Source organism: Miniopterus natalensis, chromosome 14, assembly GCF_054644295.1.
Source record: "Miniopterus natalensis isolate mMinNat1 chromosome 14, mMinNat1.hap1, whole genome shotgun sequence".
In the NCBI taxonomy this organism is placed as follows: Eukaryota; Metazoa; Chordata; class Mammalia; order Chiroptera; family Miniopteridae; genus Miniopterus; species Miniopterus natalensis.
In genome coordinates this window covers 58,320,559-58,336,569 of record NC_142094.1, presented here as the reverse complement: position 1 = coordinate 58,336,569, position 16,011 = coordinate 58,320,559, and the positions used below count along the sequence as shown (strand labels likewise).

Sequence of the window (16,011 nt, the reverse complement as noted above, 5' to 3'; positions counted from 1 at the left end):
CAGCGCAGGGCGGCCTTGAGTTAGGCCAGGGCTCGGTCTAAGGGGCAAGGAGGCGGAGGGGGAGGCGGAGGGCGCCGCAGAAAGGCCTCGGGGGCAGGGAAGCTCACCGCGGGTGGTGAGGGTGGGGGCCGGTTTGCCACCTTCCTCTGACTAGGGAGCTGTTTCTAGGGAAGGGGCCCGGCAAGCAGTTCTGATTTTTTGATGCTTAAACCTGGAGCCTTAGATGCCTGCCTTAGGGAGCTGTGCAACCTGGGCGGTTGTTTTACAGCCGATGGAGTCGAGGGAATGTCCGCCCAGCTGTCCCTCCGAGGTCCAGCAGGGTTCTCTGGGGACTCGGAGGCCGTCGGGACATACTGCAGGTGCCCGCGAGCCGGCCACAGCCGGGGAGGTAGGCCGGTGTGCCGGTTAAAGCGTCTGGCGGCTCCAAACGTCAGCCGGAGAGACTTCCCGGGAGAAAGTACTGTTTTCGGGGCCGCGGGGTCCTAGTTGATGCCCCAGCGTTGGGCCCCAGTGGCCAGGAGAGAAGAGCGCCCTTGGGAGCGCAGCCGTCGGTGCCGGGGCGCCGCTGCCCCCGCCGCCCCTCTGAGTGACGCGTCGCCGGCTCTGCGCGCGCACTCTCGGGTGCGCAGAGATGCACCCCACTCTTGCTACCAAGGAAAGGCTCGCTCTTCGGTTCCCAGGGCCAAAGGCCAAGGCCACGAGGACTCCGGAGCCCGCTGACGCGGTGCAAGGACTTACACCCCGTACCCTTCCGCAGGGGTGGGAACGTCGGGCCCGCGGGCCGTATGGGCTGGGAACCCAAACCTCCTCGGCTGCCGCGCCCTCGGCAGGCACGGGGTGAAACGCTGAGGCCGTCGGGCCGGAAAGCGTAGGCAAGTGCGGAGTTTGACTGGAGCCGCAGGTCGCGCCCTGCCTCCTGGGCCGGCGCGGGGTCTCCCTTCGGCGGGGTGGGCGCGGTGGCCCCGCGCAGCCCCTGGGGGCGGGGGAGCGGCAGCTGCGAACGCGGCTAACCCCGAGGTGACCCGGGCGGGCCCGGCCCGCCCCTTCCCCCTCCCTCCAGCCAGGCAGCGGGGAGCAGTTCCCCGAGCTGCGGGGGGTGGGGGCGGGGGTGCGTATGGGGGGAGACGGGCGCAGGCTCGGGGCGCGGCGCCTGTCAGTGCGCTCCGGGCAGGGGGCGCCGCCGGCTCCCAGTGCCTCGCTCGCCGCCTGCGCTCGCCGGCGCGCTCCGAGTGCCTCTTTAGCGGGAGCCAATATCCTTTTGTGCTAATAGGCTTGTCCTCATTTGCTGCCTAATTGGACTATATAAAGCCAATAACAGGCGGGCTCTTATAGCCCGAAGCCAAAGCGCCAAAATCCTAGCGCCGGCGAGGAGGGGGCGGCGGCGGAGGCGGCTGCGGGGCCCGGGCTCGGCTGAGCCTTCGCCCGCCTAATCCCATTTGCCATTGTACGCGCCCAATCGCCGTATACTCCCCGCATTTAACTTGGATGACATTTTGATTTCATCATTAGCATCCGGCGCCGGATTGACGCAGCCCCGAGCCCGGGACCGCGCTCGCCGCCTCCTCCCCGGAGCCGTAGCCGCCGCGGAGCCGCGTCGCCCTCTCGGTGCGGCCGCCGGGCCGCTCCCCGCCCCTCCGCGCCCCTCCCCATGCGCGCCCGCCCCGGCCGGGTCCCCACCCCGCCCTCCCGCCGCTGGCTCCGCGCCCGGGGCGGCCCTCGACTTTGCGCCCCGTAGTTGAGTTCCGTTTATGGTCTGATTTCCGGCCACCCGCCAGCCTGCCCGGCCGCCCGCCCGTCCCGCTCCCGCCCTCGCGGGGACCCGGAGGAGAGGGGACCATGCCGGAGCCCGGGCCCGACGCCCCCGGCGCCGCCAGCGCGCAGCCCCCGCCGCCGCCGCCCCCGCCTCCCGCGCCCAAGGACTGCCCGTTCTCCATCAAGAACCTGCTCAACGGAGACCACCACCGGCCGCCCCCTAAGCCTCAGCCGCCCCCACGGACGCTCTTCGCTCCGGCCTCGGCCGCCGCCGCCGCCGCCGCCGCCGCCGCGGCCAAGGGGGCCCTGGAGGGCGCCGCAGGCTTCGCGCTCTCGCAGGTGGGCGACCTGGCTTTCCCCCGCTTTGAGATCCCGGCGCAGAGGTTTGCCCTGCCCGCGCACTACCTGGAGCGCTCCCCGGCCTGGTGGTATCCCTACACCCTGACCCCCGCCGGTGGCCACCTCCCGCGACCTGAAGGTACCGACCGCTCTTTGAACTTTCGCTGCCCTACCCGCGCGCCCGCCCCGTCTCCACCCCGCGCTGCGTCCCACCGCAGCCCTGGGACTCCCGCACCCTCCGCCCCGCTGCTTGGCCAACTTCTTCCGGCCCCCGGCTTGCGCCTGCCAGCCGCGCGCTCGTTTGCACTGCCCGGGAATCCAATCCCACTTGGTGAGAAAAGGGGAGTTGGACCCCGGGGCGGGGCGTTTCCCGTGACAGTGGCCTCGGGCGTGAGCGGGGAGGCTTCTTGGAGGCTGGGATTGGGGACTGGGCCTGGATGGAGGGGGAGACGCGGGCGGTCCCGAGCCAGAGGCGAATCTCTTCGTGGGCCCCTGGTGGGGATGCGGAGGGAAAGAGAGGACGCGGTGGTTCCGCCGCCATCGGGGCTCGCTCCGTCGCCTGTCCTCGGGAGGAGGGCGACTCTAGGGCGCGCGCCCCTGTCCCGGGTCAGCCGGGCATTAGGAGGCCGGCGGGAGCGGTGAGGCCTCGAGGCCTGGGGCGCGGAGGCGGCGCCGATCGAGCCCGCGGTCCCCAGGCGCGGGCCTCGCCGACCGCCGTGTCTGTGCGCGCGTGTGTGCATCCGTCTGTCTGTCTCTCTCTCCCCAGCGTCGGAGAAAGCCCTCCTGCGAGACTCCTCCCCCGCCTCGGGCACAGACCGCGACTCCCCGGAGCCACTGCTCAAGGCGGACCCCGACCAAAAGGAGCTGGACTCCAAGAGCCCGGACGAGATCATCCTGGAGGAGAGCGACTCGGAGGAAGGCAAGAAGGAGGGCGAGGCGGCGGCCGGGGCGGCCGGGGCGAGCGCGGGGGCGGCGGCGGCCACGCCGGGCGCCGAGGACTGGAAGAAGGGCGCCGAGAGCCCCGAGAAGAAGCCCGCGTGCCGCAAGAAGAAGACGCGCACGGTCTTCTCGCGCAGCCAGGTCTTCCAGCTCGAGTCCACCTTCGACATGAAGCGCTACCTGAGCAGCTCGGAGCGCGCCGGCCTGGCCGCGTCGCTGCACCTCACGGAGACGCAGGTGAAGATCTGGTTCCAGAACCGCCGCAACAAGTGGAAGCGGCAGCTGGCGGCCGAGCTGGAGGCGGCCAACCTGAGCCACGCGGCGGCGCAGCGCATCGTGCGGGTGCCCATCCTCTACCACGAGAACTCGGCGGCCGAGGGCGCGGCGGCGGCCGCGGGGGCCCCGGTGCCCGTCAGTCAGCCGCTGCTCACCTTCCCGCACCCCGTCTACTACTCGCACCCGGTGGTCTCGTCCGTGCCGCTGCTACGGCCCGTCTGAGGCCCGCGAGGGGAGGAGGGAGCGCCCGGCCCCCTTCCCAGACCCCGGAGGAGACTGGGCCGGGCCCAGGGCGCCGAGACGTCCAGCGGCCTTCGGGAACCGGGGCGTGGGCGCGCGGCCCCGGCCTCCCCTCCCCCAATCGGTAGCGTTTTGTAAGTATTTGCAATGCATTTTCGTGCAATTCGCCCCTAACGGATTGGAGGCGCCTCCCCTCTACTTTTGGTTTTGGCTTATCTATTAAGAGAACGGGAAGAAGACGCAGTTCCCGGGTCTAATCGTTCAGCCGAAAGCTTTTGGAAAAGGAGTGACCCTCCCACCGAGTTTGCATCGCGCTGTGGCTTTTTGGTTTTATTTTTCTAGAAGGGAAATTAAGCGAATAAGTGCAGAAACCTGAGCCCCCCTCGTTTACTCTCGAACTGTTTTCAGGACGAGAGAGAGAGAGAGAGAGAGAGAGAATTCACACCGGTCCTTCTGTCTCTGGAATTCTGGGCGCGGTTCCTCCTCTCCAATCAGTTCGCCTTCCCAGTTTTCAAAACCTGAGCAGCCTCTTACAAGGACCCGACTCGGGCTCTTCCTCTCTGGCCGAGGCCTGCCTCAGTTTACCTCTTCATCTGTCCTGCTCCGGGACCGGAGGGTTCGCTACTTGTTTAAAGGGCAAAGACCAGACAGCCAAGGGTCAGAAGTCTGACTGTGGAAACAGCTCCACAGCCGGCCCGGTGGGAGTGGTCTTACTCCTCAGCGACATTTATTTTTCGGACTTTTCATTTGTTGGTAAATTATTATTAATGTTACTCTTATTACTTTGACCCCTTCTGGAGAGTGATTTTCAATATTTTTGGAAAATGCCCTGTATCTTTTACGCCCGGCCCCTGCCTTTTTGTTCCGCGGTAGCTGTCGTAGGTCTGACCTGTGCAATATTGTACGAAATGCCCCAGAGCCCTGCTGGTCCTGCGCCCAGAGCGGCGCCCTGCCCGCGGCGCGGTCCTGGTGGCGCGTCCGGCCGGGGCGGGAACCTTAGGAAGGAGACGGGGGAGGAAGGGGACGAGGCGAGGTAGCCAAGCTCGACGGAGGAAGATAGGTACTGGAGCGCTTTACGTGAAGGACAATCAATTTAGGAGAATTTTAACTTATTTGATAAATGTACAGATTTCGTGTAAAGCCCCCCCGCCCCCCGCCCCCGACTCCGCGGAGCCTCTCGCTCTGCCACCCGCTCCGTTTGCTTTCCGTCAGCTGCACCTGCTGTTCTGCTGTAGTTTGCCCCCCTCCCCTCCCCGGCTCCCCCCTCCCGTGTCCCCACCCCGGTCCTGGTTCAGCCCCTTTTTAAGAAAAAGAGAAAAATTAACAAAATATTGTTACACTTAATGTTGTGGTGAAACGGAATTAATTAAAAAGAAAAGCGAAGCGTTCCGTGTCGCCCGCGTGTGTGACTCTGCCCGGCTTCCCGGGAGCAGGTGTCGCGGGGACGCTTTCCTGCCGGGCTCCGGGGCCGCCGGGCGCTCGCCGCGCGCGACCGGGACGCGCACCCTCGGGATCCGGGAGGCGGCGGAGGGAGGGAGACAAAGGACGCTTTGTTCGCCGCCGCTGGCCGCCCGGTCTCTTCCGCGGCGGTAAACGCCCCGCGAGCGGGAGGAATGCGGGGCGCGAGGGGCGAGCCTGGGCTCCTCTGGGACGCGAAACGCGCCCGCCTGCGGCCGCGAGCTCGCGCGCAGCTGCTGTTGCCCGACGCGGGGCTGCAGCCGTCCTTCCCCGCGAGCTTCTGGCCAGGACGCCCCTGTCCACTGGGCGGCGGGCCTGGACTGCGGCGGGCTCGGTGGGGGGTGAGAAGGGAGGAAGGAAGTGAATTAATTTAGAGTTTAGCTGTGGCCACAGGCGGATCTCCAAGTCCGACTGGGAGAGGCTGGGCCGCGAGAGGTCCGCGCCGGGAGGCCAACCAGCCCCAGGGGCAGGGCGGCCTCCGCAGCCCTGGAGGAGCCTGGCTCCGGGGGCGGCTCAGGTGTGGGCTCGGTCCAGGTGTGTCCAGCGCCAGGGAACAGAGACCCCCGACCGCGGCTGCGGCAACCGAAAGGACCTGGTCTCCTCCTGGCCGGGCCCTTTTCTGCCCACCAGCACCCAGCGCCTCAAGGGCGGCCTCTCCAGCTCCCTCTCCCGGTCCCCGCCGCTCCCGGAGGCGCCACGCCCGCTGTTTCCAGCGCCTGCTGGGCGCCGGGCCGCTGCGCTGGTGGTGGGCGGCCTGCCGGGGCGCGGCGCCCGGACCGCGGGGAAGCAGCCTGCCCGCGGAGCGGGTTCTGGGGCGCCCCCGCCAGCCCCGCGGCTCCGTGCCCTAGGGCGCAGGGTCTGCTCGCCCGGCCCCGGGTAGGGCGCGTCTGCAGCTGGGGAGCCCGCGGGGCGGCGAGCCCCGGGAGAGGGCGGAGGTTGCGGAGAGCACCGCGGGCGCGTCCGCGGGGAGCGCCTGCTGCCTCCCAGCCCCTCTCCGGCGCTTTGCCGGGTTCCTCAAACCCAGGCCGCACGCGTGATTCCACCGTGGCTGAGGCGTCCAGGATCGTTTCCCATTGACGGGAAACTGGCCCAGTAAACTGGCGTGAGTATTTATGGCCAAATTTTAGCCGGGACCTCAGTGAAGATAGATCTCCCTTTATTTCCCTCTGGTTTGGAATAAAAACGAGGGCATGTGTCGTAAATGAAAAATAAACAGAAATTCGGGGTCAAAATATGTTGTTCCTTGTGTTACCTGCAAACACAGCGAAGCCTTTTACTGTTGGCAATACTAACCGCGGGACAGGCCAATAACAGCTCATTAAAAACGATGTTGCAACAGCAAACACGTCCTCAGATTTTACGGCCAGAACACGATGTTATCAAACGCCAGGAAAATACTTTATTTGTGTTTGGATTCTAGAAAACGGTTCTTGACTGACCCAGTCTTTACAAAGTCGAGAAATAACTGGTTCTTCACACGCTCAGTTTATCCCGTGTCCTGCTCCCCCGGCCTCCCCTTCCCTCCTAAAGAGGAGCCCTGGGCCCTCTCCGGGTTCTCTGCGGAGCCCAACGCTGCGCCCTGTGGGCGGGGTGGCGCTGCCGGCGGCTGGGGCTCCCAGAGCCTAGAAGCCTGCCCGGGGAGAATGTCCCCTCCCCTCCAGTCAGGTGGGGTTGTGGCATCTCTCCTAGTTCAAGAGAAGAGGCTGAGCCAGGGAGCAGAGCCAGGAGCCCCCGGCACTCCACACTCAAGCATCCCAGGCTCCACGGCAGGTCCTTCTGAGGCCTCCCAGTCAGGAGAGGCCAGGAGAGCAGTTGGTAGAGCTGTCACATTTGGACAGCTGGCTGGGGTCCCCCCCCTCGCCGCCCCATTCCCTTCCCTCTGCCTCTGCAAGGGACTGAGGGCAGCTGCCGACACCACTCACCAGAGGGGGCTGTCTGCGGGAGTGAGGGCTCCTCCACCCACTTCCCCCAACGCGGTCCACCAAGGGGAGCCAGGGCAGTCAGTGTCCCCCGCCCCAGGACACTGAACCAGCAGGCCCGATTTTACCCTCCCTTCCCTCCCTTCAGACATGGAACTCAGCCTCCTCTCCTCCCACCCTAAGCTCAGGTCCTTCCCTGTCCGCAGTCCCGATTAATCTTCAATCAGTGCAAAGGACATTGGCTTCCCAGCTAAGTCCTTTCTGCATCACTCAGACAGACACACACAAACAACAAACCACAACACACACATTTATTTCGACACCCCACTCAGGGGCTCCCAGGGCACTGCCCACATGTGTTTGGCATCACAGCCATCATTAACGCACAGTCAGGCCCGCCTTGTTCAAGGTTACTCTGGGCAGCTGGGGAAACCATGGGAAGGATGGGGCAAGGAGCAAGGTGGGGAAACCCTTCCCCAGGGGTGCCTCATGCCCCCTCCTCGGACAAGCCACCTAAGAGAAACTAGCCACGCTTGCCAACACCCCGGGAAGGACCACCACACTCCTAGGGGCCAGGGCCTCACGGGGAGCCCAGGTCCCCACAGTGCAGTCTCTGCCGCTCTGAGCACCCACGCGGGCCTGCGTGCGCGCTCTTGTGCGGGCCACTGAGCCCTGGGAGACGCTGGAGCCAGCGCGCGAGCTGTTTCTGTTGGCAACACAGATGTATTTCTTTTATTTGGTAGTAAATAGAGCAAGTGTGTGTACATCAAACAACAGCAAGACAGATATAAACTGCCCCCGCCGCTGGGCGCTCATTCTGAGCCGGGACGTCCCCTTGGCCAGCTGCGGGCACGCCAGAGCCAGAGGCCACACTCGAGAAGCCCACAACGCCCTCCTCCCCTCGCGCCCTTCGCGCGCTGGGGGGCACCGCTCGGGGAAAGTGGAGGAGGCAAGAAGGTCGGTGGGGTTTGCTTTCTGGTCTGCGGTGCCTGCCGGGCCACCTACGGCCTGGGCGCTGGGGGTGGGAGTCAGAACCATGGGGCCCAAAGGATCGCGCAGCTCTAGAGAGGCCTCCGGTGGTTGGGCTGCCTGGACCCGGGCCACGTGCTCCTGGTTCCGCCCGTTTGTGCGCACCGGGCGCCTGAACGTCCCTGGGGAGGCTGGGAGGGCCGCGGACTTTGCCAGGCGCGGCCTGGTGCGCCTCGAAGAAGACTCCACCATTTTGCTTCACCTCTTGCGGTTGTCAACGCCCCGAGGCCAGGTGACCTATCCAGGGGGTTGGTTTCCTTTAGGGACCCAAAAGTAGACTCTGCAGAGCCGCTGGGAAAATAGCTCTTCTACTGGGTCACCCCGACGGGGTCAGAGTGCAAGAACCCTAAGCCCCACAGAAATCCCCGTTTGGGGTCCAAAACGCAGCTGGACAAGCCCAGGGGACACCCCGGGGCCGGCACGTGCACATAAGGCCTGAGGGAGGCAATCCTCGGGGCTCCTGCTCTGGGCTTCCCGCCGGCTCTGCCCCCTGCGTGCAGGCCCTCCCTGGATTTTGGGTAGGGGCCATCTGTGCACACTCACGTGGAAGTGCGCGCCCGTGTGTGCACGTGCTCCCGCCTGCAAAGGTTGTGAGGTGGCTGGGCCGCGGCAGAAAGGAAAGGGCCTCGGAGAGAACTGGGCCGGCTGCCCTTGGATGCGCTGCCTGGGACCCGGGTCTGGAGCTGAGACCTGGGCTGCACTCGTCCCCGGGGGCCCGTCTCCTGCGCAAGCACCCAGCAGGCCTGTCGGGGGAGCGACAGCTGGGAACTGGGGTCTCCCACGGCGGCGCAGGCCCAGCCCCACTGGGGTTCCCTTCTCCACCTGGGATTTCTTCGCACCCTTCAGCCCGCCGATGCTGAACAACTTCGCTCGGTGTGGGGCAGTTTTCCGGGATGTGAGGCCGGGATGGGCTGCACTGCCCAGGCCCCTTGCTGGGCCGCTGCTGCGGGCGATGCAGCTCCGGGTGACACTGCCCAAAATCGGGGTCGCGGGGGTTCCCAAAGGGTCCCTTTCGGTTGCGGACGGAAGGGAAAGAGCTTCGGGGGAGGTGTACAGCCCGAGAGTGGGAGCGCTTCCGAGCGCGTGGTGCCTTCGCTCAGCCCAAGCGGTGAGGGGGACTCACCTGGCTGCCTCACCCCAGCGCTAATGTCTTAAAGAAATAGAAAGAATCCCCTGGGCTCCCGAGCGCCTTCCGCCCTCACCCCCCTTGGTGATGGAGTGCACGCATCAGATTTTCATCAAAGTTCTATTAAGTGAAACATAGGTTGCAGGGCACCCTTTGATTGAAACAGTTTAAATTTTAATTGTGTTTTTAATTTGACATATAGTTGCAGAAAGGAATGACACTGCGTCGCCAAGGGGCGGTCGATTTTCTTAATTTCTCCCAGAGGAATTGATGAGTCTATCAGGCCACTAGATTGGAAACCCATTAAAGCTCTCTGGTTAGGCTGTTAATTGGAACTTGATGGATGTGGGGTGGGGGTGGGGGGTGTCGGGACTCGGCTATGCTGATCCAATCTTCAGGACTTTCTGTTTTCTAATAAATTACACAATTCATTTCCCAGCCGCAGATTACATAAATTGTACACCTCTGGGGCTCTCTCTTTCAAATAGGGAGCCCTTTCCCCCAAAAGCCTATCGTGAGATGTCATTTGCACCAAAGAACGAACAGCAGAGGCCCTTGAATGAAAATCGAAACATAATCAACGTTTATACTTAGAAAATTTATTGAGATAATTTTCTCTGGTATTTCCTTATTTTAAAGTTTGGACGCGCCATATATCATAATCCACTGGCGTCCAGGAGGGGGGGTCAGACTGTGTTTAATATTTATCGAAGCTTGATTCCGAGATCAAACTTGTTTATGACTTCATCTGTCATCCCGGGGAGAGCCTTCTTCCACTATTACCCGCTCGCCAGCCTATTTCCCGACTGCCGCAGAGCACAGAGGATCCATTTTTATTAGCGTCCGCGAGTTCGCCCTGGGCCGCTTTACTATTGAGCAGCGCTCTAATCTCCAGACCTAAACTTTAAGCGTCCTTTCAGTCTCGGAAAGTTTGTCATTTGGAACCCGGTTAAGCCTAATCCCTTGGGGGTGGGAGGACCCCAGGGGCATCCCAAGGGCATCCTATCCCCACCGCAAAAGGAGGAGGGGTCATTCTCCTGGGTAGCGGCTGCTAATCTGAATGGAGTTGGGAGGGGTGGGGCTCTCCCAAGACTAGGAGGGTGGGGTGGGGTCGGAGGTGGCACGGAGTTAACGCATTGCCACCCTCGAGGGCAGCGAGACCCGGTGTCTGTGGGTGGGGATTCCTGGAGCGGAGGGTTCCTGGGAGTGCGTTTTGCAGCGGGGCTGGGCCCATGACAGGGCGCCTGGGCCTCTGCGCTTTTGAAGTTTCGGGGACCCTTGGATGCCCGAAGTGGCCGGAAGATAGTGTCTTGGCACTCAGGCCCTTGAGGTGTGACTGCTGTGTGTGCAGGGGGACGGGAGGTCCAGAGGTGACCAGTTAAGGAGAGCAGAGAAGAGGCCAGAGGAGAGTCCACGGGGTTGCAGAGCCAGAAGTCTCCCCAGTCTCGGTCCAGTCTCTCCGCCTCCGCCCTGTGCCCACGATCACACTCCCGGTTTAGCCTAGAGGGGTGTGTGTGTGTGTGTGTGTGTGTGTGTGTGTGTGTGTGTGTGACACGCACGCTAGTGGGAGCTCAGTGGACGTTTGCGGACTGAATGTGCGTGTGGGAGCGTTTATGCAAGTGCGGGCACGCTGCACACAGCGCGAGCCTCTGGATGTGCAGGGCGCGCGGCCGGGTGGACGGGGCGCGCAGGGGCGCAGCGCACCTCTGGGGTAGACCCGAAGGTCCACTGGAGTGGGCGTGGCGAAGAGGCGGGGCAAGAGGCCAGATGGCTCCTTTTCACTTTGAAACTAGCCTGGGGCGGGGTGGGGGTGGGGGGTGGGTGAGGGGGAGGTTGTGGGGTTGCCAGGCTGGTTGTTTCCTCGCTTAGAGCCCTCAAATCAGGTTGCTTGGGTCAGACCCCAGACCCTCCCCTCCCAGGTTTCGGAGCTGCTTCTCTGAGGCCCACCCCAAAGGCCTGGCCACCCACTCGCAAGGTCCCTGCCCCATCAGAGGCCAACCCTCGGGGCCCTCGACCCCACACACAGGTCCGCCCCCACGTCCTGAGAGGGGCGGTCCCTAAGCTCAATGCCAGGGCCTGGTGTTGACAGTGGAACAGCCTTGAACTTCAGTATTGTGACTCCGCTTGGCCTGGTCACTCGGTGTGAGCCTCCCTTTCCTGGCCTTTACTTTGGGGGCAAGGATCTGCACCACCGGTTTGCTGTGAGGATTCAAGTGGCCAGTGACGGGATGTTCCCCGCGTGCTCCTGGCTGCGGGCACCGAGTACCTGCTGGCTCAGGAGGGTTCAACCATCTCCTCCCCTCCCCCCCTTCCCCTGCGGGCGGCGGGTTCCACGCCTCCGGTTGGCCAGTCTCCCGCCGCGCCGCCTGCAGACGGCGCCCAGGGAAGGTGCCCGTGGTCGGCGGGGAGGCCGCAGGCGGGTGAGAAAGTCGGGTGTTCCCTTCCAGGAACCTCCCCTCTACCCCCCGACCAGGTGGGAGCGAGCGAGAGCGGCCGCGGCGTGGCCCCGGAGCCTGCGCCGGCCGGCAGAGCCGCGCGCACAAATGGTATTTCAGCGCCGGGTCCTCCTGGGTTAATGAGCTGACACCATGATTAAAGCTGACCATTTGTAAAGTGTCTCGACCCCGCCGCCGAGCCCCGAAGAGGTTAATGCGGTGACGGAGGCCGGCACCTGCCCCTCGCCGGCCTCCGGGGCCAGGGCGCACAGCCTCTGGCCCCCGCCCCCGCGCCTGGCCCTGCCCCGGCTGCGCCCACGACTCCTAATCAATTAGCCCATTAACGAGCCCGTCGAGGAGTTAAGTAGGGAGAGGCTCTGCCACCCGCAGGGCTGCGGTCGCTACCTCGCCGCGGCTGATGGTATTAAACGCGCTCTCCTCAAACCCCGGGTGCGGCGCCGGCGGGGAGGGAACTGCACGGTGGCGGTGCGGCGCCTGGACACTGGTGGGGACTGATTTCAGAGTCTCCTCTCACCCTTGGCCGCCTTTGGGGCCGGGCTGCCGGGATCGGTTCTTTCTTGATAGATCCCAGGCGAGGCGGAGGCCGCAGACCCAGGAGGCCTGAGCCCCTTGGGGCCTCGCCTCACCTTGGTTTCCTTGGAGCTTCTGTAGACAACTGTGCGCGGGTCCCGCCCGGCTGATTCTAGATCCGGTAACAGCTGACCCGGGAATTAAAGAGGCGAGAGCCAGGCGCCCAGGGGTTTGTGAGGACAGGGAGCGAGGCAGGTTTATGGAGTGACCAACGCGTGCCCGGGCAGGAGTTGGGCACTTTGACCTCACAGGGCTCCTGCGAGGCAGGCGTTGCTCCCCCCAGTTTTAGGAATGAGGAGACGGAGACCGGGGCTCAGAAAGTTTAAGTGTCCTGTTCGAAGTCACCCAGCCCAGATGTGAGGCGACTTTGCCCAATTCTAAAACCAGGTCCCAACTCTAGAACCTGCCCTCATCTCCGGCCCCTCTGTCTGGGAGCAAAGCGCCTCTGTTTGTGCAGCAATTCCATGTTCTCCAAAATTTGCCCAAGTGGGGAAAACAACAACCGAAAAGTCACTCGTGGAACCGGAGGGCGGGCGTGGCCTGTTCAACGAAGGTCTGCAAAGGACCTACTATGGGCGCCTTGTGCTTCTAGACTTTCGGGGGCTTTTCCATTCCTACCTAAGGTGACCCTGAAAACAGGAGCGGGGATGCTGCGGAGAAGTTCATTCCACGTCTGCGGGCAGTGAAGCTCCGGCTGGGGCCGGGAGTGTCCAAGCTCTCGCGGCGTGTAAATGGTGCTGCTGGGACTCGACACAAGATCTAGGGCTCCCCCCGGCCCCCGCCAGGGCCCACCAACGATCGTGATCCCGCAGCCCCCGCGGGCCTGAGGCGGGGGTGGGGTCCGTAGGCGAGGAAGGGCAGAAGTTGCCTGCTCCGCGGCTGCACAGCCAAGGCCCGGGAAGGGCGTCGGTCCCAGGGCGCATGCTCCTAGTCCCCCCCACTCTCCCCGCGGGCGCGGTGGTCTGGGGGCTCCCGCCCAGCTCGCGCGCCCGGACGGGAGGAGGCGGGAGGCTGGGGGAGGGTCGCGGAGCAGCCTATGCCAGCTCTGCCCGGGGTGTGAGGACCCGTCGCCTGAGGGAGGAGCCGGGCGGCCCCAGCTCCGGGTCCGCGCAGTCCCGGCCCCTGGAGAGAGCCGGGTCCCAGCGGCCCGAGCCGCCGCAGAGGCCGGGCGCCGGGGCTGGAACCTGTGCCGCCTTCGGCCCCGGCGGCCCCCGGCTGGACGCAGCAGATGCGCTCCGGGCCCTCCGCGCGCCCCGGGGAGCACCGGCTCCGCGTGCCCGGCCTGGGCTTTTTGAAATTTTCCGGGGCCGCTCGGCGGCGCTGCGATTGGCCACGTCCCGGTAACCTCTATGCAAATGAGGCCGCGCCACCTCCGCGCAGCCGGGGACCCGGAGAGCTGGCGGGCAAAGAAGGGGCATTCGCGCCGGGGCCGGGCGGGCGCACCCAGAGCCCGGCGGGCAGGGACCCCCGCGCAGCGGTCCGGTGCCCGCGCGCCCCCTGCGCGGCGGGGACGCCTCGCCTGCTTCGCCGCCCCCCTCCCCCCGGCTCCCCTCCCCGCCCCTCCCCCCCGCCTGCCTTCCTGCACCACCTTCCTCCCAGACCGTCTCTAAAGGGAGTTCTCGGTTTCCTCCGATTTCTTATGAACCCAGGATGGGCAGCAAGGAAGAGGCGGGCAAGAGGTGTCCGGCGGCCGGCGGCGTCTCCAGCTTCACCATTCAGTCCATCCTGGGCGGGGGCCCCTCCGAGGCACCGCGGGAGCCGGCCGGCTGGCCCGCCAGGAAGCGCAGCCTGTCCGTGTCCTCGGAGGAGGAGGAGCCGGACGACGGCTGGAAGGCGCCCGCCTGCTTCTGCCCGGACCCGCTCGGTCCCCAGGAGCCCGGCCCCAAGCACCGCCCCCCCATCCCCTTCCCCTGCCTGGGTAAGGACCGCGCGGCCCGCGAGCTCTCGGGGAGGGAGATGGCAGCGGGGCTCGCGCGCCGGCCCCGGCTGGAGGGAGCCCTGGCCGCCTGAGGCCCGGGTCCGAGGGGAGGGAACGCGCGCGCCCGGGGCGCCGACCTTGCGCGGCGTGGTCTTGGGGAAGGCTGGGTTGGAGGGAGAGTGTACTTCGGGCGGGGCACGGAGCCGGCCACACGCGGCTCTGCCTCAATATCCCCGAAGCACATCGACACTTTCCTACGCGAGGTGTGAAAGTCGGGTCTGAGCGGTGCGCCGGTCTCTACTGCAGTCTCTGCCTCTGTCTCTCTGTCTGTCTCTCTCTGTCTCTCTCTCTCACTCTGTCTCTGTCTCTCTGTCTCTCCCTCTGTCTCTCTCATTGTCTCTGTCTCTCATTGTCTCTGTCTCTGTCTCTGTCGGTCTCTCTGTCTCTCTCTCTCTCATTGTCTCTGTCTCTCCCTCTCTCCCTCTCCTCCTCCCTCTCGGAATGATTAGCCCTCCGAGACGATTGACAATGGTGCCTTTCGGAGCCGGTTCCTTTTGCAGCATCTGAGAAGGGGAGCCCGCGTAGTCCTTAGCTTGGTTTCCGAACAAGCGGCCTGTGCAATGACGCCGCCCTGTAGAGCTCGGGGAACCCTTCCCGCTCAGTTATTCCCAGGCAAAATCACCTTAAAAACGACGCTCGTGCCCCCCTCCAGACCTCTGCCACGCCTGTTGCCACCCGTCCTTTCACGAAGCCGGGAGCACAGAGACCCCGGGCTGAAGCAGCGGGGTCTCGCTCTCTCTCCTGTTGCGTTATAACAGCCGGGGCGCTGGGGCTTGGGTTCCAGCGAGAGGGAAGGGTTGTGACCGAGGCTGCGGCCGCTTGCCGGCCCCCCTGGGCCGGGCCAGAGCTGGGGGTGTCTGAGGCTCCCCAACTCCATGGTCTCCTCGTCTGTTCTCACTCCCCAGGTACCCCCAAGGGCGGCGGAGGCGCAGGGCCCGCCAGTTCGCAACACGCGCCCTTCCTTTCCCCTTCGCACGCGGACTTTAAGGAAGAGCAAGAGAGGCTCCTGCCCGCGGGCTCGCCGTCGCCCGGGCCCGAGCGGCCGCGGGACGGCGGCGCCGAGCGGCAGGCGGGCGCGGCCAAGAAGAAGACGCGCACGGTCTTCTCGCGCAGCCAGGTCTACCAGCTGGAGTCCACCTTCGACATGAAGCGCTACCTGAGCAGCTCGGAGCGCGCCTGCCTCGCCTCCAGCCTGCAGCTCACCGAGACGCAGGTCAAGACTTGGTTCCAGAACCGCCGCAACAAGTGGAAGCGGCAGCTCTCGGCCGAGCTGGAGGCGGCCAACATGGCCCACGCGTCGGCGCAGACTCTGGTGGGGATGCCGCTGGTGTTCCGGGACAGCTCGCTGCTGCGCGTGCCGGTGCCGCGCTCGCTCGCCTTCCCCGCGCCGCTCTACTACCCGGGCGGCGGCCTCTCGGCCCTGCCGCTCTACAATCTGTACAACAAGCTGGACTACTGAGGCTGCCGGCGCGCCCGGCGCTCCCCGCGCCCGGGGATATGAAGAAATACACCGTGTGTATAATGTTCTTATTTATGGCCTCTGCCCGACCTCTTGTTTTGATTGTTTCGGGGGGACTGACCCCCATTTCTCAGGCCAGATCTCCCGCTTTCTACACCAAACAAGCCAGTACGCTTTGGAAACCATTTTGGAAGGGTGGTGGGGAAGGGAGTTTGGGTTGATTGGTGGGGGGGGAAACACACACAGAGAAACACCGACGCAAGCGGGCGCGCTGGTCCCCCGTCCATACGTTTGTATATAGGTACATGCGCACACGCCTGCTCGCCAGCCCTTGGGGGCTCTGGGCAATGATCTCAGCGCCTCTTTTCGTTTCCCTCGTCCCAAGGATGGGTGGGGGCGAAAGGGGGAGATTTCAGATCTGTACATATTTTTAAAGAAAAAAAAAATAAAACATTTTAAGCACCGTTGCT

At 64.7% G+C, this 16,011-nt stretch overlaps 2 protein-coding genes across 2 annotated transcripts; both read left to right on the top strand.

Moving 5' to 3' along the window:
- Positions 1-1,836: 1,836 nt before the first annotated feature.
- Positions 1,837-3,528, top strand: HMX3 (H6 family homeobox 3). The gene is made up of 2 exons (XM_087824216.1): positions 1,837-2,230; positions 2,858-3,528. The coding sequence occupies exons 1-2, from the start codon at positions 1,837-1,839 to the stop codon at positions 3,526-3,528; spliced, it is 1,065 nt and encodes a 354-aa protein (XP_087680342.1).
- A 10,226-nt stretch (positions 3,529-13,754) lies between these two features.
- On the top strand, positions 13,755-15,541 carry HMX2 (H6 family homeobox 2). The gene is made up of 2 exons (XM_087824214.1): positions 13,755-14,022; positions 14,988-15,541. The coding sequence occupies exons 1-2, from the start codon at positions 13,755-13,757 to the stop codon at positions 15,539-15,541; spliced, it is 822 nt and encodes a 273-aa protein (XP_087680340.1).
- Positions 15,542-16,011: the final 470 nt, after the last annotated feature.

Coding starts and splice junctions, on each gene's coding strand:
- HMX3 (XM_087824216.1), top strand. CDS start 1,837: ATGCCGGAGCCCGGGCCCGACGCCCCCGGCGCCGCCAGCGCGCAGCCC. Junction 2,231..2,857: donor CCACCTCCCGCGACCTGAAG/GTACCGACCGCT, acceptor CTCTCTCCCCAG/CGTCGGAGAAAGCCCTCCTG.
- HMX2 (XM_087824214.1), top strand. CDS start 13,755: ATGGGCAGCAAGGAAGAGGCGGGCAAGAGGTGTCCGGCGGCCGGCGGC. Junction 14,023..14,987: donor CATCCCCTTCCCCTGCCTGG/GTAAGGACCGCG, acceptor CTCACTCCCCAG/GTACCCCCAAGGGCGGCGGA.